Here is a 21,894-nt window from a genome sequence, read left to right as displayed (position 1 = left end):
ACACAATTTTAATCTCTTGCTTTGATCTGAGGTAAAAATTCAGCATAAAAAAGTCTGGGGTTTTTTGTGGGGAAAAAAAAAAAAAAAACCAAAAAAACCACCAGAAAGGAGAATAATCAAGAAGCAGCTGATTGGCCATTACCAAGCTCAGGAAGGCAAACATGCCTATAACAAGCAGGCATGTTTTAAAATTTGCCATTGCTTAGCCATCTACAGACAATGAGACTTGACAGTTCTTTACGGAAGGCAGGCAGGAGCTACAATTCTGCATAATTAGGCAATAATTAATCAATCCAAGGATAGCAGCCTTGTAAATTTGGAAAACAGTAAGTGTAGCTGCCTATGTGTATGAACTAGTCTTTTATACTTTATACTGCCTGCATGCAGTCCTGCTCATTTAAAAGTCCACCTGTCCAAATAACATTCTATCACTTCAGGATGTATGTTACTGAACAACAGAGGATTTTTGACTGAAGAAAGACATTCCTTCTGAAGGACAGAAGGATTTAAAAACAAAAGGGCATACTAGATCACAATCCTCCCACAAAGCAGGTTACCAGAGGCAGAAGAACCCCAGCAATGGTATTTTGACATCACCACACATATGGTCTCTTTTTCTTCATAAAACAGTCAAACAGTGGATTCTCTCATATTTTTCTGGTTTTAGCATTCCTCCAAGCAGGGAGGAATTTAGGGTGTCTACTTCTTAACACAGGATGTGTACAGCTTAAGTATGCCTTTATTACATCACTATCTACCTTTCTGCTTATGGCTTTCCAAAGCACCAGAAAACATTGTATCTTATGTACCCAAAATCCTGACCCGCTACTTTTGGAACTAGTGGCAGACCTTGTATGTGTTTTAAGGACTGTATCTTTGTCACACATAGCCAAAGTTTTGCTTTACTGTAAGTGGTCGTTCAGTAATGCTGACTGCTGACTCCTGCCTCCTAACATTACCAATAGCTTTGATTTTGAAATGTTTCTGATAAAATAAGCTAAAACTGATCTTAAGAAAAATTTCAGAATAGTATTTACATGCATAATATATAAGAAAAGGTCTTTCAGATGCTCACCCTCTTTATAAATGTATGTTATTTTCTTTAAATTAGGCTTTCCCCTAATATATACTTAGATTTGGTTGGTTGCACTTAATTTCCACCTTGTCTATTTTGTCAAGTTTATACTTCTCATAGAAATCAATTTCTAGCTTACTTTGTTCTATTTTTCAGATGTAAGATATGTTTTATGTCCTTTGAAGCATGGTATTAACAGAGAAGTGCGCTCAGAATGATTACTTTAGTACCTCAGCCACAAAGCGCTGTGAAAGCATCTTCACAGTTACTATAGTAGCAAGCATGTTAACAGCATGTCAAAATACAGAGACTGGACAAACACGTTCAAAACCAGACATACTTTATGCTGGGTACGAAGAATAACCTGTAAATTAACAACCTACTGGTCACGCAACCACAAAAAACTATAGAATCAGTAAGGAGAACACCAAAGGAACAAGTAGAGCACCCGTACTTTCAACACGTGATACCACAAGAGGCTAAACGACGAACATTGAACCAAAAAATAAGGAAACAAAGAAAGCTTCACCACAGTTTTGGGTGGCTTTTTTGCTAACACAAAGTTTCTCCGTTCTCGCTGGCTCTGTCCCTACACGCTGTAAGTCAGCGCGCCCGAGATGCAGCGCAGCCCGCAAGCACCGCAGCCCGTGCCGGCGGGGATGCCCTGTCAGGCGGGCACTGCGAGGCCCGGGGGAGCCTGCCGGGGGGCGGGGTGCGCCAGCCGGAGCCCGGATCTGGACACAGGCACCTGTGTCTGGACACAGGCGCTCCGGTCCCCGAGCGCTGCCCGCCTCCCGGAGCGCGCTTTATTCACCGCCTTTGCTCCACCCGAGGGGAGCTCTGTTAACGATTAAATCAGCAGCGGCCGCAGTTCAAAGCCCTGTCCCGGGAAGCAAAGGTGAAGATAACGTCCCGGAGGATCGCATCGAGTTTCTGCTGTTGCAATCGCTTTTAATTACCCTCCAAACGGCACATCACACAGCGATCCTCCGGGCGCCGGACCGGGCACCGCGATAGCCAGACAACGATAAACGCTTTACGAGGCGCCCGCTGATTAAAATGCGATTTGAAGTCGGGTGCTCTCTCCGGGCACGGAGCGCCTCCTGTCAGCGCCGGAGGCCGGCCCGAGCCCTCCCGCCGCCGCCGGCGCGCCCTGGCCGGCCCGCCCGCACTTACAGGTAGGAGGTGAAGACGCTGAGGTTGGCGGGCACGGCGGTGAGCCCGCGGTCGGAGCAGTCGGCGCGGAGCAGCACTCCGTCCAGCTCGCAGCGGCACGGCGCCGGACAGCCCCGCGGGCGCTGCCCGCCGCCCCGCGCCCCCCGCCGCAGCCCCGGCGGGCACAGCAGCAGCAGCAGCAGCGGCAGCAGGAGGGCGCGGGCAGCGCGGGTCGTCGCCATGGGGCCCGGGGGGTACCTAGAGCCGCGGGGCGGCCGCTCTCATGCCCCGGGGCGCGGCGGGGGCGAAAGGCGGGCGCCCGTCTGGGCTCGAGAAGCTCCTGCGGCCGCCGCCGCCGCCGCCGCGCCGCTGTCTGTGGTAGCATCTCAGCTTACACGCTGCTTTAAAGCCCTGGAGCCGGCACCGCGCGCCCGCTGACGCCGCCCCAGCCTTGCCCGCCGCAGCGCAGCGGGCCCTGCCCGCGCCGCCGTGCGAGCGAGCGGGCGGGCGGGGGCGGCCGCGGGCCCGGCGGGCGGGCGGGAGGGAGGAGGGAGCGGGGGAACGCCGCCCTCCGCCTGCCCTCCGTGCGGGCCGCGCCTCGGCGCTCGCCTCGGGCCGTCATCTCACATTCGCAGAGCGGGTCGGGCTGCAGGACGCCGCAGTGGGTCACCCTGCCCAAGCAGTCATTCCGGAGCACACGGCGCAGGATTGCATCCAGGCAGTTCCTGAGTACCTCCAGTGAGGGAGACTGCACAACCTGTTCCAATGAGTGATCTCCTGCTCAGTAAAGAAGTTCTTCCTCATAATCAGGTGGATCTTCCTGTGCATCATACAATCATAGAACCATAGAATAACTGAGTTGGAAGGGACCCACCGGGATCATCGAGGCCAAATTCTGGCCTTGCACAAGACACCCCAAGAATCACACGTTGTCCAACATCTGCCCATCACTTTGTGTCCTGGTGGTTGGCACCAGTTAGAAAAGCCTGCCTTCACTTTCTTGGCACTCCCTCCTGCCCATTGGGTATTTAAACACATTTATGAGATGCCCTCTCAGTCCTTTCTTCTTGAGGGGGAATCCTCCCTCAGGGTAGGGATGCACGTGGTGGGCATTTCTAGAAGGTGGGAGAACAGGCAGTTGTGGAATTGGGGGTATGGTCCTGAGGCCATGGGGTGAGGGGTGGGTCTCTGGGGTGATGGGACAAAGGATTGGGTGCTCTAGTGGGCTAGATCTAGTAGGGAGATGTACTCTAAGACTTTGTTTAGTTGGTTGGCGGTCCCAGCTGCAAACCATGGTCATGGTCAGTGATGGGGATGCACTCTCTTCCCTCACCACATGGTTAAATCACAGGCTTGCCAACAGACAACAATTTTCTAAAGGAGATTGGCTGCTGAGGGAAACTGAGTTCACAGTGAGGCTGCCACTGAAAGCTCTTGAGAAGTCCCAAACCCAGCTTCTTGCCAGAGGTTCTCCTCAGGTAGTGCACAAACTTGCCTTTGTGCTATGTGTCTGTGACTGAGTGAGGAAAAGGCGATGATAGCAAGGTTTTTAAAACCTTTTTCTTCCAAATCACTTTTCAGTGTGAACTAAGTTGGCCACAAACTCTAGATCTGAGACTAGCTGTGAGTCCTAGAACCCAGTCCCAGCCCAATTCCTGTTTAGACTGGTAACTAAATTGTTGGTCAGGCTACTCAATATGCTTTGGAGAACATTAGTTAAAGGTTTTCTGCTACACTCTCTTGGAATCTACAATTAAGTCTGAAATGAGAGCCTAATGAGAAGGCCAGCAAAATACATGCTTTTATATTTTACCCAATTATAACACCTGTTTTCACCTCTGGACCATAATCTGGTATAATCTGAGTAAAGAGGGATCTTGTACTGGGACTCAAGTGTTTTAATCGAAATAATAAAAAAGGAATCTGCTGTCTGGCTAGTTAGAAAGACCAAAATGTTTTGGCCTATGGTGCTGCTGTGAAACTTTTCCCCAAGCATCACCTTGTCCTAAGATCATAAAAACAGTGGTTGAAAGCATAAAGTGCCTTTGAGAAGTGCCCAAAGAGAAAAATTCTGCAGGAAGAGGATTTTTCATTCTGTCATGGTATGTGTCCAGGAAACCTCTTTCCCCAAAAGTTCTGGCTGTCTTTTCTTTTGCCCACATCTATAAGATTATATTTTTCATAAGTGCAGTTCATTTATGCAACTTGAGGCTTTTATACAATTTTTTTTTTGGTTTTTGTTTTGTTTTGTTCTATAAAGCCAAGTGTATATTGTTTCTTCATTTTCTGTTTTGGATTTATCAGCTTGCACAAGTTAGACAGACACATTAATTAGTAGTGAGGTTTCAACTGCAAAATCTTCTTCTCTATGTTATTTTGCATAAATACATTTGTTGAGCTAGTAGCTTTCTTTAAAATACTTAATGTACTTCTGTACAGTTGTACTTACAGATTTTTTGAAAGTAAAGTAGCTTGAAGATTAAAAGAGGGATTTTTTAGGAATGGATGTGGATATTTCCTACCTTTGTACATATAAACTAGGCTGTACAGTTTTTTCCTTTTCATGTTTCTCCCAGGTCTCTGGTTCTCCATGAAGGGAAAAGGAAAAGCAAGGGTCTGTTTGGTGATGTCTTTGGGAGGTGCTGTTACTGTTCCAAAAGGCCACTGGGACTGAAAGGTTTCCTGCAGGTTCTAACATCTCACCATAATGTCCCGGTCGCTTGAAGTGACATCCATGGTACAGCCATCAATGGTCTTCAGCTTTCATCAAGGCAATAAACAAAATCCCTCAGGGATCTCAGCAGAATGTTCTCTTGAACCTGTCTTCCTGATACTCAGGCAAAACCTCTGATCTTTTTGATATGATACAAGATGTGATGATGCTCTACCCTGAAGTTTACCAGTATAAAAGGTATCTTTATGAAATATTACCTACAAGTAAACAAAATTATATGTTGTGTTATATATTCTTAGCACACAAAAAGTGTAACAATTCATATGTTAAAAATGCACAGCTGATATACATTTTTATATATTTTTTATTTGTATATATATATATATATTTAACATCATTACTTACAGCGTGACAGATTTTAGACTTTAAGTGAAATTTGGGTTTAAAATATAGGACTGTAAAAAGAAAACTGTCCATCTAAACTACTGCCTGTTACTTCCATATTGTAAAATTAATAAAATTATTTTTAAAAAATGTGACTAAAACATTTGACAATGGAAAATTATGCTTAATCCCAAAATGATCAGTTGTCCCAGCCAAAATGGAGTTTAAGTCAGAAGTGTTAACAGATCTTTCATTAGCAAAGGTAGCAGCTAGTTTAAATATTAAGGCAAGTACAATACAGAGCCGAAGTAAAAAGCACAGCAGCAGAGAAAACAATAGTTTATAGCTGACTGTAGCATGTTTTTTCCTTTCCTGCCTGTAGATGAAGGGTAGGTTCCTAGAAGGCAGTAAGTACAACTGTGTGTTTAGACTGTGGAGAAAACAAAGATCCTGTGCAGGGTGGGAATTCTTTTGCTGCCTATTGGGATAAGAAATTCTTCATTGAATGTACTGAGATCCTTACATTAAAAGGGTTCAGTGGGCAAGTGTGCATCTCCACAGCCCTGAGGCTGTTCTGCTGGAGAACAGTACAGCAACAGCCCAGTGATCTGAGCAGAAGGATCCTTTCCTCCTTGCAGAATACCTCCTTTGTCCTTTTATCCCAGCTAGCCTTGGAGAATGGTTCATGCCTTAAGTTTTATTGCTATAGAGGCTTTTCATACATACAGCAGAAGGCTTTTTATGTGCTGTGTTCACTTGGTCCCATATTTGCCTATTGGTGTATGTTCCTGTTCATTTGCATCACATTATCTGTCCCGTTTCGTGGAGGACCTTGAACTAACACAGTATTTGCATCCTTTATTAGGCCATACAATGCTCTTCAAACCAAGGCAGATGGCACAGTTTCTGTTTTACATAGTGATAAGAGCTGGTACCTGAAATGTAGGGCGGTTAGGGTAGAGTCACTCTTTGAACCAGAATGAAATACAGGATTTTTAATTGTCCTGGCTCAATATTCCACCTGGCTACAGCTTTTCAGTCACAATAATGTTATTGACAGTTTTATTTTATCATTATGGATTTGATTTTTTAGTTTTTCATGCTAAGACATGCTATGTCATGTCTTATTAGAAATAGTCAATTTCATATTGATTCTTTAATTTGGCACACTGCCATCTAGCTGCACACTTCCCTCAGCAGTTCTGTATTCAGTGTGGTGGAAGAACTGAGGTGAAACATCTGACAGCAAAGATTTACTTGGATTCATCTAAAATATGCTTCAATAGTCAAGTTTCTAATGGAAAGAAGGGACAAAACTAGAAAAAAGGTTTTTTTTTACTGTTACAATTCATATGGTGACAGCTGTCTTACATGTATAATTTTGAACCAAATGCTGGCAGGAACATTATTTTTAGTCTGAAAATATCTGATAGTAAATTTGGCAACGTTAGTGCAAATGTCAGGATTACCCAGGCACATTTTAATAGAAATTTGGGAAAGACACAAGGGGAAAATGTAACTACTGATTTACTGAATGTTTTTTGGAGGAAATGAAAGCAGGTTGTTACAGTAATTCTCTGTTTAGCATATAAAATCTGTGTGTTAAGGTGAAAATGTGAAAATAAGGTATATGAAAAGAACCTCCTATTATTTTGAGTTGAGTGGATGGGACATCATTCAAAGAATCACAGCCAGGCTGCAAAAGTATTAAGAGAGTATTTCACAAACACAGAAACTATTTGCTTTAAACTTTACTTTAAATGAAGCTTGTAAACTCTAGCACTTACTGGTCTGTTACCTTATCCTTGTATGTCTCAGGTAAAGCCAGAAGAAGAAGGAGGACAACATATAAGTTGTGTCTAAAGATGCATGAAGAATGGTAGGCATTAAGTAAGATTTTTACCAGAACAACTAGTATTTGAAAACAAACAAGAGCTCCCTTTTTGGCTCACACTAAATCTTATTTTCTCAAACTATATCTAACTGTCCATTCAAAGTTTGTCTCACTTGTAGCCCCAGACAATCACTGTTTCCTGAATTGCATAGTCTTGGGTCTCTACTTTCTCACCCCACAAAAGTAATCAACAGCTACCTGTTCCTTATAATAGCAGGTGTCAGAACCAAAGATTTAGAAATGCACTACTGTGCATTTTAGCACTGTAGTTAAGTTCAGAGAGCTCTGCAGTCCATGATATTAGTCAGTGGGACTTTGAGGGAGGTCTTCAAAGTATTGCTCACTTAATGCAGCAAAAGTTCATCACTCCCATGGAAGAAAGTCAATACCTCCACTTCTGTGAGGAAGCTAACTCCAGTTCACAGAGGGTTGCAGGATTGTTTTTGTTTTCCTTAAATGCTTGTAAAATGTCAAACCTTTGAATATGTGTGTGTGTGGAGAGGCATGATGTATTTCTGTGTCCTGTATGTGCTTTGTTAATCTGCACTCTGCTCTGGGTAAAAGACAAGAGTACATGTGCATGAATAGAGTAATTTTTTAATTTAGCAGCACCTATAGAAATTTTGTCCAGTTCTTTCCTCCTTCTCCCTCTGTGTCTGTGTGGCAAACACCCTGGGGTTCCTGCGGTTTTGAAGTGCATTTGCATGATACTGTATAATGAGTGATTACATTGTTTTGTAGTTCTTTGAAGGAGGTCACAATAATACTTCTGTTTTTTTTTTTTTTTTTTTTTTTTTTTTTTTTTTTTTTGTGGTTGTAATAGCTTTAGTCATTCTGGGATCAGCTGCCATGCAAAAGGAAGAAATGTATGTAGGAAAGAATCACCTAATTGTGACAAATTGTCAGAAGGCTTTAGATGTGGTGCAATACTGTGTTTTCCTGTAAATTCCCCTCCAGAAGGAGGGAGAGGCCTGTATTTTTATTTCTTTCTCTGTGTGTTTGTCATCTGAGGTGTAAGCACAGAAAAGGCAAATTTCTTTGCAGAAAGTGAAGTCAAGGTTTTGTTTTTTTATGAGGAAGACCAAAAGATTTCAAACATCTCTGTCCTCTAGGCAGCAGAGCTTTTTCTATCATTGACTGGAACTTTAATAAATCAGATGGGAAATGCCTTATGGGACTCAATTTTTCAAGGAGTTTTTGAAAACTATTTGCATACTGCCCAGTGCAAAATTAATTCCCAAAGCTTTTTAGTTAATCAGAACAGTTGTTGAAGTGTCCTTGTTTCTGTGGCTCACGTGCTTCATCCACACTTTGTACCATGGTGATGAACTGTCAGGATACCTTATCCACCTTTTGAGTGTCTGAAGTTGATCCTGTCCCATCTGCAGTGAAAAATGACACAAAGGGAGGGAAGGAGCAAAATACAGATCTGTGACCTTCAACACATGCACAAAGCCTCCACCAGTACCTGCCAGAGTTACATGGATGTACAAGAAGTGCTATTTCTTTTGCATGGCTTGCAATCATGCAAAATACCCCTTTACTGTAGGTGAAGGAAGGGAATCGGTCAAGAATCTGAATAGACCAACCATCAGAGAGGAAAAGTGGGATTTCTACAGCTGCCCAGGAGCTGAAGAGAGAAAGAGCCTTATGAAGGCGGACACAAAGCAAAGGGAGGAAGAATGATTGCAGCACAGATGTTTATAGGAAGATGAGAGTGAGTCGGATGAACACTTGTATTTGGAAAAAAGAGAACGGAGACAATCAGAGCAAACAGGAGTTTTAGAGCAGGGGAATGACAGGGATGTCTTTAGAGAGAAGAGGAGGGAAGGTGGCCCACCTTGAAAAAACTTGCAAGAGAAAGAGGCAAAAGGCCTTATCTGCAATAAATTCAGCTGGCTGAAATACACAACTCTCAAGTTGCTATGCTCTTTCTTCTACAAACACTACCCCAATACTGTTACTACTCTGTGAATTGCTATGTATTTGGGTTAAAATTTTTGGAAAGATGTAGAGATATATTTCTGGACTGAATGTCAGATTCAGGGCCTTGCATAACATCAACATGTTTATAACATGCTTTGCATTGCATTGCTCTTCTCTTCCTTGGCAAGGTTGGTTAGCTGACTTCAGGGCAGGCACATTTGTTTTGGGATGTGTTTGTCTTTGAAGCAAGCTACTTAATTGAGAGAGTTTTATATTTATAAATCCCATCTCAACAGAGAGCCAGCCCAGCCCCATGACACTAACATCTCCACAAAACAGAGAGCAGGATGTGGCTTCATTTATCTTCATCTATCATCATTGCAGACAAAGAGGTACCTGCTCAAGGCAGTTTCTGGCTTCTGGCTTCAAGCTGGGAGAACCCTTTTCTCTGTCTATTGAGATCTCCCAGGGAATCTTAGAGCCTCTTCAAGGCTATTACAGTGTCCCATGCTGGATGGTTCGGTTATCTCTCCAATTGCTGTCATGAGAACTGAAATTTCCTAATGCCTAGTTGCTGCAGGAGTTTTGTTTTAAGACTGCCTGGAAGAAATCCAAATTTATATGGACCTGGGCCACGGAAGCCAGTGTATTTATTTCTGTTAACAACTTGGGCCTCTGAGGGTTTGGCTACATTTCTTTAGCAATTAATGGAGACAGTAGGATATGAGGAGAAAATGTTTGTACCACCCAAGTTTAATCTCCCAGGCATCTTTCTGAAGTTGATTAAGCGCAATAGACTCCTCCAGAAAGTGGTTCAAAGCACCTACATTAATGATTTAATGTATTTGTGGATAGTTAAATCACCAAGCAAAAGTATCCTGGCATTGATTACAATTAGTGCTACTTCTGCAATAGATCAGAACTCTGAGAAGTTACATACAGGAAACACTGACAAACAAGGACTCATATGAAAAGCTCAGGTTTAGTATGTTCTGTTTATGCATTTTTTTTGATCTGCATTTGGCTCAATATATGAGCCCCTGAGACTGGTGAAACAGAAGATTGAAAATAAATCAGTACTTATCATTTTGGTCTAATGCCACTTGGAATCTGGCAGGAGCAGCAGTGGTATAGAAAGGAGCAGATGGTCAAGTTTAATTTTTCTCTGAAATATTTCTTTGAACTATGGTAAAAACAGATGGAATTGAAAAATGAAAAAGAGAAAGAAATGACAAAAGAAGAGAGCAATGCATGGTATTGAAAAATAATTACTTTGGCCCCTTGGAATGGATTTTGAATGCAACAAGTCAAAAGCAATGTATTTGTATGTTTTCACTTTCATTTCCATTCTAAGTTTTCCTTTTCAGGAAACACATCTTTATGTGTAAATGCACACACTTGATGCACTTAATGATAATAATGGAAATGATAACAACAACAACAGCAGCAACAACAACAACTACCACTACTACTACTACTAGTACTCCTCATCCAGAATTTTAGTAAATCTTATTACAGAAAAAGTAAGAAACGTCAGGTCTGTTGGCTAATGATCTTCGAGATTATTTCTTTAGACATGGGCATTTATTACAATTGAAATTATTTGGAAGGAGAGGAAGACTGCAGAAGAAAGACTGCAGAAGAGATGTTGTGTTGCTTGTGGCCATGCAACAGAATTAAACTGTCCTATTATTTTGTTTCAGACTTCTATTCCCTCAACAGCTTACAGCTTGACCTATTTGTAACAGAGAGAAAAATTTTCCCCTTCTGCATAGTGTCAGAAGTCAAGGATAAATTGTCTGATTATGCATTATAATATGTGTATATATATTAACATTGCATTAAACTTTATTTAGGGCTGAAGCATATTATTTACAGGTGAATTAACAGGTGAATACAGGTGTCAAATCAGACACCACTCTTTAGTAATGCTCATTTGTGCTTAGAAATCTTCAGAGTATGGTAATTCTATTTATTTGCACTTTTAAAATCGAACTGCTAATTTTGGCACAAGCAGTTTTTGCTTTCTAACTTTGAACAACTTAATTAAAAATTGAGAACAACTTAAAAAGAGTTTCAAAAGTTGGACTAAGTAAAGGTATTTTTAAATCCTAAATTCAGATTTACTGCACTGATTGAATTAGATTATTTAAGATATATTTTATTTTGGAGTATTAATGTTTAGAATTTCCTCCTGTTTAACAGTAAGTTAATTTTATAATAAAGTTATTTTGATGTGTAGGAGTTTGGAGTAATGCGAGTTATTTCATCTCTTACAGCTGCTTTGAGCTGACAGATACAAAGAAAATGTTATAAAAGGTACATAGATGTTTCTCAAATAATACATGAGAAGTATGTTTATTGTTGCTTTCACGCAAAGATTGTGTTGAAAAGGAGTGTTTGAAAAAAATAAAACAAACCAACTTAAAACCAAACAGCACAAGCAATTAGATTTCAGTAACACATTAAAAGGATGAACTAGTTTTTCGGAAAGTCACAGGTATATATTATAAATCTGTTTCTTGTACATTGTATGACTTCTTTGGGAATCCTCATATAGACAAAATAAGTGCACAGATTTGCTTGCAGCACTGGAGACTAAAGCTGTGGTTGAACTGAGGAAGATGAAGCAGTAGATGAAGTCATTAGTTTGAATTTTGAAAAAGAAGTGACAGATGAAAAGGCATATGAGGCCAAGGGCTAATTAATAGATTCCAACCATATCCCCAAGCTTATCCGTGAAGTTGAACGTTTTCCCATATGCTTGTGTATTCATACCAATGAATTTTTTTAACTGCTTATTACTGGAAGCTGTGGATTTTATTTATTGTTTTGCCAAAAGCACACACACCCAAGAGATAGATACTTCTGCTGGAATTAAAAAGTAATTTGGCTACCATGTCTTATCAAAACTTGAGTTTATCTGTACGGAATCTGTACACTTGACGTTGCCTTTTCACACTGCTCCCGCCGTCAGTGAGACAAGACCAAGCCAAAAGCATGAGCTCCCTCTCCTGGTTGCTGCTGGAGCTCTGAGCCCCTTGCCTCCAGGCGTTGAGAAGACACGAGTTGCAGCTTATTTCAACCAATTACACTTTGAGGCAAAAATATCATCAAGTATCTATTTAAACAGATTAGATATAATCTTCAAAATGCATCAGAAGTATAAAAATTGCATTCGAAATGCTTAGGCACTCTGAAATAACAGTAGTTTTATGGTGAAAGAGCATCAGATAGACCAGAAAAGAAAATACTAGAGAGAAACAAGTTTTTACTTTCTGTGATCTCAGGTACTGAAAGAGAGGAACAAGAAGTGGAGAAGTGAGGATGCAGATTAACTAATCCTAGTTCTTTTGTAAAACTCAGCAGTAAACTAATATTCCCTCTCTCACTCTTTTTAGCCACCCCCAAATTGTGGGCATAATTTATCTCAAGATTCATTGGGTTTTTTCAGATCTCAACAGAATAAGCCATGAGACACCTAATCTAAATTTGGTCCTTGAGCTGGGGATTAAACAAGGTAAAGTCTTTAACTCCTTCCAGTATATACTGGTCTATGTTTCTCTTCTATATGCGAGAGAAAGATGATTAAACTTTTGGAAAAGAGTTTGTATAAGATAGCCTTTAACCCCATATTCCTCTTGAAAGGCCTTTCAGATTCCAAGGTAGAAAATGGTATTGTGCTTGTGTAAAGAGAGAGAAGCTTGGGTCCCCTTTCTGCACTTTGACCCTTTACATACCAGCAGGCCTTTACAAGAGGAGAGGTGTGATAGAGGTGCAGAGGACAAGGCTGCAAATTGGGCACCTCCCTGGGCATTAAGGAAAATGGCTGCATGTCTCCTGTACTAACTACCATCTATTAATAAAGCTGTGGAAAACCACATACAGCTCATTTAAAAGCAATCTTGCGCATCATCTCTTAGACAGAGTGGTAGTGATCTCTGACATGCCTCTACACTGAGCGAAGGCATCACAGTCTAGATGACAGGGAATGGTTTTAACCCCCTTCATTGTGACCAAAAGTTATCACAGACTTGCTTGACACAACTGTTCACTGCATGGGAAGAGAGCGGATGAATGTGAACTCTCCTTACTCCCCCAAAATAGTGAACAGAAGTACATAACTTGTTTGAAAGAGAAGTTTCTGGTGTCAGAGGAAAGCAGGGCAATGTAGAATACATCAAGAGTGAGACGATGATAGAGTAGAAGCTGTTATCTAGGCATTCTTGATATTTCCCTCTAGTACAGCTCACCTCCTTCTATTAACAATGGAATTAGTTTGAAAGTCTGGTCTTTGAAGGCTAAACCTAACCTTTGTGAATATTTCCTCCCCTTCTCTCACTCCAGTGTCCAGCGTGATTTTCTCATTTCTTTAGGCCATGGGTAGAGGTGGAGTTTGCTTATCACCTGATGAGTTTGAATTATATATAAAAAAGCGGTGAGATCATCTTGACACAACAGATTCCTTTCATTCTGCCATGGACATGTCAGGTTACAGGTGTGTTTGGGCCAGTGCTCTGATTTCCATTAAGGGTAACTGTCAAAGAAAGGACATGCTTTTTAAATGAATCTTCTGGAAAACTTCCTTTACATACATGATGCCAGCATTATGATGAGATATATTTCAAGATGGGTTTTTTTGGGAGTTACTAAAGCCCAGTCTACAAGGGGCAATTCCGAAGGAACCCTCTGAACTTTTTAAGAAACTGGGTGACTAAATCTGTCACATATTAGCAGTGATGAGCCCAGCTACAAGGTAAGCACATAGGTTAGAAAAGGAAGGTTAGAAAACACCCTGATAGTTCTATGATGATAGTCCTGATGAGAACACTGTATCCTCAGATAGCCTGGTCACAATTCCTTTGATTTATTAGATGGTTCTTCAGAAAATAGGAAAAGATTGCAATCAGAAGTTACAGAGGTAACTTGGAGAAACCTCATGAAATTATTTTTGCAAGTTACCCCTCTATTTACCTGGAGGAGCTGGCATTGCAGATGTCATTTGTAAAACTGACTTTGAAGTCAGTGTATGTTTACAGGTTGCTTTTTTTCAGGGATACTTTCAGCTGAAAATGCTGAACCTACAGTGTAGTCCACAGGATTTATGGTAGTTCTGGACCCAAACGGAGCCTATCAGAAGAGTGAAGAAAGGTGTGCAGCTGATATTACCATTTCCAGATGCTATTGTAACACCTGCCATAACAGTTCTTAGACTGACTTTGTAGTACAATGTAAATGCAATAAAAATCATTTTAGTTATAATAGCACATCTATAAATTTTTTATCCTTTTGATACTTAAATTGGCATGATAGCAGTTGATAGTACACAGAAACCATAGAATACTCCTTCAGGTTTACAAACCTGCATCTTCAGTATCTCAGCAGGCACCCAGATGTTGCCAGGACAGGAGAATATAGATATAGTTAGTCTGCATATTTCTTATATGTATATATGGACTTAATAAACTGGAGGTTTTTAGAACTCATTGCTGTTATGTGATTACCTTAGAAGTTTCCCATATAAACAACATTTATTAGATAGCTGTGCATGATTCACTTATATTCAAACCCTTAAGGCACCATTTACCACTCTAAGCTCTATGCAGGCAATGAATGGAGAAAAAAAACTGCTTTGAAAGCACCCTCACTTTAGCTACTTCTCTGCCATTATACCTGGCTTTGAAACATGATGAAAAATACTGGAATTTGAAGGGTGAGGTTTCAAGGTTTTGTTTTTCTGTCACCAAAGAAAAAAAATCTAATAATTGAGGTGGGATATAGTTATGAATGGTAGAGCTCACACTGAGAAAAATATAAGTTCAGGGAATAATTTCCTTCAATAGTTTTCTTTATAACTGTAGGTGTCAATCTTTCAGGCCATACTCTATTATGCTAATTTTAATTTACGTCTGTGGAAATTTTAACTCACAAGGGCTGTATTATGACACAGAATAAGGGTGTTTACATGCCTGTGTATTTCTATATTGAAATACCTGAGCTGGCTTTGAGCAGATAAATCTTTCAGGACAAATGCAAAACTGAGCTAGCTCATGCCATAGAATTGTAGAATCATTTAGATTGCAAAACACTCTTAAAATCATTGAGTCTAACCATTAACCTAACACTACCAAGTCCCACTAAATGATGTCCCTAAGCACCACATCCACAAGTTGTACAAATTGCCAAGCAGCTGCATCAAATAGTTCTGCAGAGTAGAGATGCACTTGAAGAATCAAAGACATTTCTTTCTGAAACAAGAAAAGGACCACAGCTTTAGCCAGTAGATTTATTTGGCTTTTTATTTTCTGGCACGTTTTTGATGTACTGGAGAACACCATACTCTGTTGACATGAATCCTGGGTTTTCAAGATGTGTTGTAAAAATATGAATATGATTACCCTACTCTCAGTTCTATCTGTGTTTTTGCGTATTTGATCCTATCACAAAATGCAAAAGAAAAATGTATTCCATATGCTGCCTGAAAAAAAATCCTGTGAGAAGCATGTTCATTAAAATACAGTATACATGCTATGAAATCTAGGTTTTTTTCTAGCTTTGTTTTATATTAGGTGTATCTGCTTTGCAATGGTAAATTCTTTTGAAATAATTTCTTTTGCACATTGTGTTTGTCGGCTGTAATAATAACATGGGGTAATGTTTGCTGAAATGTACTGAATCCCAGCCAGTAGCTTGTGCCTTTACAGTCTTCAAGTAGGTGTTCCAAATTATGAATAATAGGTTTTAGGGAAGAAGGCAGGTGAAACAACACCACTGGCTTTCCTAAGTAACTTCTTCCAGAAAAGACAGAAAGACCTCATTTGGAGGTTGAAAGTGTGTGCTGCATCCTTCAGCCAAGACAAGGAGAACCAGCCAGCTTCTCAGAGATACCTTACTCAAATTATTTAAATAGAAATACAAATAAAATATTCTTTAAGTTGTAAATAGCATGGATAGAGTTACTTACAAAGTTACTTTATTATTGTTTCCAGATGTAAATTTTTAAATTCAGAAAGGGCAATTAGCATTTGGGTTCATTAAAAGTGATGTAGTTCAGGACTCATGCAGACTCATACTCTCTTTTGGATGAGAAAGGGAAGGCAGGAATGAAAATTTAGTACAGTTGAAGGCTCTAGGCATGGATGGAGTCATAATGTGGAGCTTGGGCAGGATGTGTTACTTGAAAAGCAGCATCTGGACGCATACACACAGAGCAAAAGTAATTGGCAGTAATCTATAGCCAGAAAGAAATTGGAAAAAATAAGTTCCTTCAAGCTGACTTTTTTTCTTGTTCCATCAAAACTAATGTACAGAGAGCTGTATTCAAAGGAGGCAAAGGGAGACACAGCTTTCCATTTCCCACTGGAATTCAGAGCCTACTTCTCTCCATGTAAGCAATTCTGAGGAAAATTACTGTGAATAAATTCAAATTCACAGTAATTGTGCACTAAAAATGATTCATTTTTCCTCCAATTTTTTGCCTCTGTTATCTGCTGAGCTTTGCCAGCTTGCTGTGCTGACGTTGAGTGTGGTCCCTAGAGGGTCATTCTCATGTAAGCCAGAGAGCCACAACACTCATGCCCTATAGTTATGGGCTTCTTTGGGGTTCGTGAAGGCATGGAAGCACCGATTAAGGAACCCTGCAGCCTAAAATGACACGCAAAGCAAGGTAGAGCAGGGCAGAATACAAGCTGAGGCACCACCAGGCAGGCCCTGGTAAGAAGCCTGCAGCAGATCCTTCTACAGCCATATGTGAGCTAGGGACTTACAGCCCTTGCCGATATCTTTAGCTGTTTTTTGTTTGTTTGTTTGTTTGTTTTTGTTTTTGTTTTTGTTTTTTTCCTCGAGAGCCAGGAAATTAGTGAGAGGGATTTGATTTATTTTCAGTCTTGTACAACAGCATTTCTAATGGAACTTCAGCTGTGAAGCATCTTCTGCAGGTGATAATGATGAGTATAAACTTGAGAAAATCTATTTTGACTTTTACATTTCAGGCCTAGTTTTGAGGGGTGCTATTTACAAAAGGAAGCACAAAAGGAAGCATATTTTAACTTGTAAACTGAATGAAATTGATACAAAATCTACTAGGTCTTTGTGAAATAAAAACACTCAAAGACCAGAGTTTTACAAGGAGTATTTTAGTCAAGGACTGCATAGTGAGATATGTTTTATCCTGTGAATTCCTTCAGGACACTGACTGTTTATACCTTTATCACTAAGGAATATATGATATATTCCTAATTCTGTGACTGTAGACTCACAATTGCTGTAGTTGTCAAGGAGGTGCCACATGTGAAACTGAGTAACTAAAATTATAGGATTGTTATAAAAAGATGTCTATTGAAGTGTTCCAGCTTTTAAAGCTTGTCCCTTGTTTCAGCACATAAATTTCTATGAAGGCAGATTTTGTCTGTAAATGGATGAAGCCAAATGTGTAGCATGTGTACATATATATACATTACTTAACCAAAATAAAATTTTCATGAGTAGAATTTATTTTGTCTTTTCTTTATCCTTAATAGTATTACTGGTTTAAAAATATTTAACCAAAATGCACAAACTGCACTTCACATGAAACCCTCAGGAAAAGAAAATGAAAATAATCAATTAATAATTCATTACATTGCAGTTGCTATAGCCATATCTGCTATGAAATTAATAGAACAACCAACTCTACAAAAAACATAACAAAAATGTTATGCCAGCACTGCCTCTCCTGAAATCATTCTTGGATGACCTTCAGTGTAGGATTTTCACAAAGCAAGCCAGACATCATGACATATCTGACTCCATCCTTTTGCTGTTTTTTTTGTGCAACTGTATTCAGAAATCTATCATTTCTTAATAAAAATATGATTTTACTGTTGACATTAATCCTACTGAAGTTGGTGGAAATGTTCCTATTGAATTCAGTAAGACCTCACTGGTCCTTCAGTCACACAAATATCCGTGTGTTTTCTCGAAATAAAGCTGTGTTTAAGGATGCAATTGTGGCGTTTCCTGATGCAAAAGTTAGGCTCATAAAATATATGGCTATCAAGCTTCACCTTATGAAAATCTGGCCTGCAGTGCAAAGGGATAGGGAAACTTAAAGGCACTAAATACTTTAAGGCACTTCTGGTTTAAAGATGACCATGCATTACTCATTTGTGGCTTTACTTCATTCAACACCCTGCCCTTTTATGCATAAAGTCATCCAAGAGTCACAACTAAAAGGGACATATTCTAGGGGGCCACAATTCCTTTGACACATCTTTAAAATTATACTATAAATATAAATTGCAATTGAGAGGATCTGGTAAACACGATGCAAAAATATCTAGACTGCCGCACTCTCCTAAGTATCCTCAGATGGCAATAGGCATTTCTGGAATTAAATCTTTCTAAGCTAAGCTATTTTGCATTACCACCACTTAGCTGAAGATTGCTGAAACTGCATTAAATGATGTGTCTAGTTCCTGAAGGAGCAGCCAAAAATGCTGTTTCCACCATTATCACCATTGCATCTTGTGCTGCCTAATACTTCTTCAGTGTGACCCTGATTGCCCTTGAAGTTGCCACCAGGCCCATGCAGAAGTGCCCCCCAGGGTGGGTAGGAGTTTGCCCCATCAGAGTTCTGCTGGCTTGCAGGACTTTGGAATTCCTGCCTCATACAAAGCCACCCTTCCATTTACACTCAGTGGTTGCACCCTGACCTCTTGTCCTCTAGAGCAACACCAGTGCTACTGTCCTGTTTGCTCACAGTATTCTGCCAGGAGGAGAGAAAGAGGAGCTCCAGGCTCTCTGGAGTCACTGGCTGTCACTTCCCCTGGGAGTGCAGCAGCTCCATCTCCATCTTCAGTGCATGACAAAAGGAGAGCCTTTTGGTTAAACTCAGATTGCTGTGCTCCTGGGGATGCAAGAGATTGCATCCAAGGGGAGCCATAAAGCATGACTTTGCAGCTTGCCAAGCTGGGGAGACCAGGTCTCCTTGATCAGGAGAGCACACACAGACTAATGCTAGCAACAGATCTAGGCTTGGAATAATTGCTTTGTCTGATGGAGGCAGCAAATTGTCAGATTATACAAGAGCTGCATATCCTTTGTTTGGCAAAGACATGTTTAGCAAGAGAAATAAGAATACTTCTGTACAGTAAGCTTTCAACTATTCCATTAATTTACATTATGTTTGGACTTAAGAGAACAAGTAGTCTCTCCTTTTAAAGAATGCTATGCTATGCTATGCTATGCTATGCTATGCTATGCTATGCTATGATACTACATGAAAATTAATTGCTTCATGTAGCTTAAAATTATTTCCCATCCTGGGAAGACTTTCAAAATTGTGATGGTTCTGTTCATCCATTATTAGGGCACTATGCTGAAATTTCAGAATGGTTGTGAATTTAACTATTACTTTGACATGAGCTGTTATTTTTGATTGTTTCTAAATATATAATTCAATTTTAAAGGATAGTATTTCAGCTATTGCTGCCATACATTTTAAGATGATAGCTTTGAAAGGAAGACTGAACTAAAAGAAAATTAGTTAGAAAGTTGTCTAAATAACTATTCTCAATACTTTTGAAATGTTTTCCTTTTTTAATAAGAAATTCAGTGCCTTTGGCTCATCTCCCCCAGACAATTTCAGTTTAAATAATTTTATATCTTGTGGTAAAAGCAGCTTTCTTAAATTTTCCATTCAGCAGCATTCCTAATCCTGGAGGAGTAGGAGCTCATTATTATTTCTTCCGATGTGATGATGGATAGGCAGTCTACTTTTGTGCTTTTAAAATGTTATCTGATGGTTAGAAGCATAAACATAATACAGTATCTTGAAACCCACAAATGCCTTTGTTATTTAATAGAAGAATGAAACAAAAATATAGTTTGTTTTCTTTTTCCAGCATTGAGACCATGCATATCACATTATAAAGATTACACAGTATTTACACTGGTGACATCACATAAGTATCTGTATCAATACTAGTTTCCAAAGTAATTGGTTTTTAGGTCTCTTTTAAACATCAGAGATCTGTTAATGGCAGTCTTATAATAAAAACGTTAAAAAATCCACTAGGTGAAAAAAAAGACATAATGAGATGAAACATGCTCAGTTTTTCGGTTTGTAGAGAATGCTTCAAGCGTTTTATGTTTTACAAACATTGTTAAAATCCCATCTGGTGTTTGTGAAGCATTTTACTATCTCCTGCTGGGCCAGGCAGACATTGGTTTTAATGTCTGTATGTTTCTAAAACATGAGGAAAAAAATTTAATGAACCTGGACCAAGCACAGCATAATGATAGAATACTATATTTCCATTCTCCTGCATTTGTGAACAGAGACAAATGTCCTGGATTCCAGAAAAGATCCATCAGTTGCCATAATGCAACTTCATGTGAAAAATGCAAAGGAGTAAATTTCTCTAAGTAGTTCAACATTCAACATCTTGTGCATGATATATATTTGTGAGCAATAAATACATAATTTCTGTTTCAATTATGTATTTCATTTTCAAGGGAATCAATTTAGAAAATATAAAAACCAGATGAAAATGTGTTCCATTTATATTAATGCATTTTTTATTTATGCAGTTGATTTTACTAATGAATTTAATGTGAAAAATAAATAAATATGAAAGCAGAAAGGCAAAGTCCTTCTAATTTTGTATTCCTGGAGCCAGCATCATGCATACTGATATCCCATTTTCTCTAAAGTCAATGGGAATAGAGCCATGTCTTGTCTTACACTTCCTCTAAAACTGGTATAGCTTTTAATTATTTCAATTTGGTTACTGAAGCAGTAAGAGAGGAGAAAAGATAATTAGTTCAGAAGGTCAGTGGGTCTGCACTAGCTGTTATTTGTAGAAAGGAGATAATTATCTAAAATGACATGGCAGTGATAGCATAGCTACTGCTTACAACTGCATTTTAATGGCTTAAGAAGTATAAGTATTTCCAAACACATTTGTTGCACTGAAGGTCCTGGAAAGCCTTTCCCACATTCACTGATAATTCATAGAAAATACATTGCCAAAACAAATAATAATAAAAAAATCTTAGACGAACAGAAGTACAAAAATAGACTGATTGCTTTTTAAGATGCAGCAGTCATAACATTGGAATACCAGATGGAATTTTCCATAGACACTTTTGTGGTTTTTACCTGATAAATGGCTGGCATTGTATCAGAAAACCTTTTCTGTGTGTGCTTTTGATTGTATATTTGCTATTTTCTTAAAAGACAGATTTCTGGTAGGAGTGTAATTCTTGCTGCATTTGTTCATCCTTCATTTTTCCACACAGAATTTGCACACACTGGGCCCATCTTCCTGCCAGGAAATGTGGGGAGCAGGTCTACATGCAGACACACATTTCATATAAACTTGATGTGTGAACAGCCCAAGGGATTGATTGTGTGTTCAGGTAGTCAGTAGGCACATCCCCCTTTAGATGCAGTCTTGACACTTGTGAAGCACATTGTCCCTCTCATTCCAAGCCCTCTGGTCTCCCTCTTTGCAGGTATTTTATCCATTCTTACAGCCAAAGACTATGATCAAGTGAAAGAGATTTGATGTGTTTATAAAAATAATGGAAATTAGAGTATTCTCTGATTCTCGCTTTTGCTGACCAGTGTAAAAACCGACTTCTGTTGCTATTTAAAATGGTATTTTAAAATTGTTACAGCAATTGTAAATGTCATGATAATCAGAATTCTGGATAAAAGGCATTTATTTCTATTTGAGGCACTTTTCTGTGTCTGTATACACAGAGTGTGATAGCAGCTTTATACTTAGCCACAAATCTGCA

At 39.6% G+C, this 21,894-nt stretch overlaps 1 protein-coding gene across 1 annotated transcript in view; it reads right to left on the bottom strand.

Moving 5' to 3' along the window:
* LGR5 (leucine rich repeat containing G protein-coupled receptor 5) overlaps positions 1–2,649 on the bottom strand; it is a 92,815-nt gene extending 90,166 nt beyond the window's left edge. Inside the window, exon 1 of the mRNA XM_068190215.1 lies at positions 2,252–2,649. Within this exon, the coding sequence (XP_068046316.1) occupies positions 2,252–2,472 (221 nt within the window). The 5' untranslated portion in view covers positions 2,473–2,649. The remainder of the gene's footprint in view (positions 1–2,251) is intronic.
* Positions 2,650–21,894: the final 19,245 nt, after the last annotated feature.

Source organism: Anomalospiza imberbis, chromosome 5 (assembly GCF_031753505.1).
Source record: "Anomalospiza imberbis isolate Cuckoo-Finch-1a 21T00152 chromosome 5, ASM3175350v1, whole genome shotgun sequence".
NCBI classification, from domain to species: domain Eukaryota; kingdom Metazoa; phylum Chordata; class Aves; order Passeriformes; family Viduidae; genus Anomalospiza; species Anomalospiza imberbis.
The sequence above is the reverse complement of the archived record's forward strand: the minus strand, read 5'-3'. Positions and strand labels throughout refer to the sequence as shown.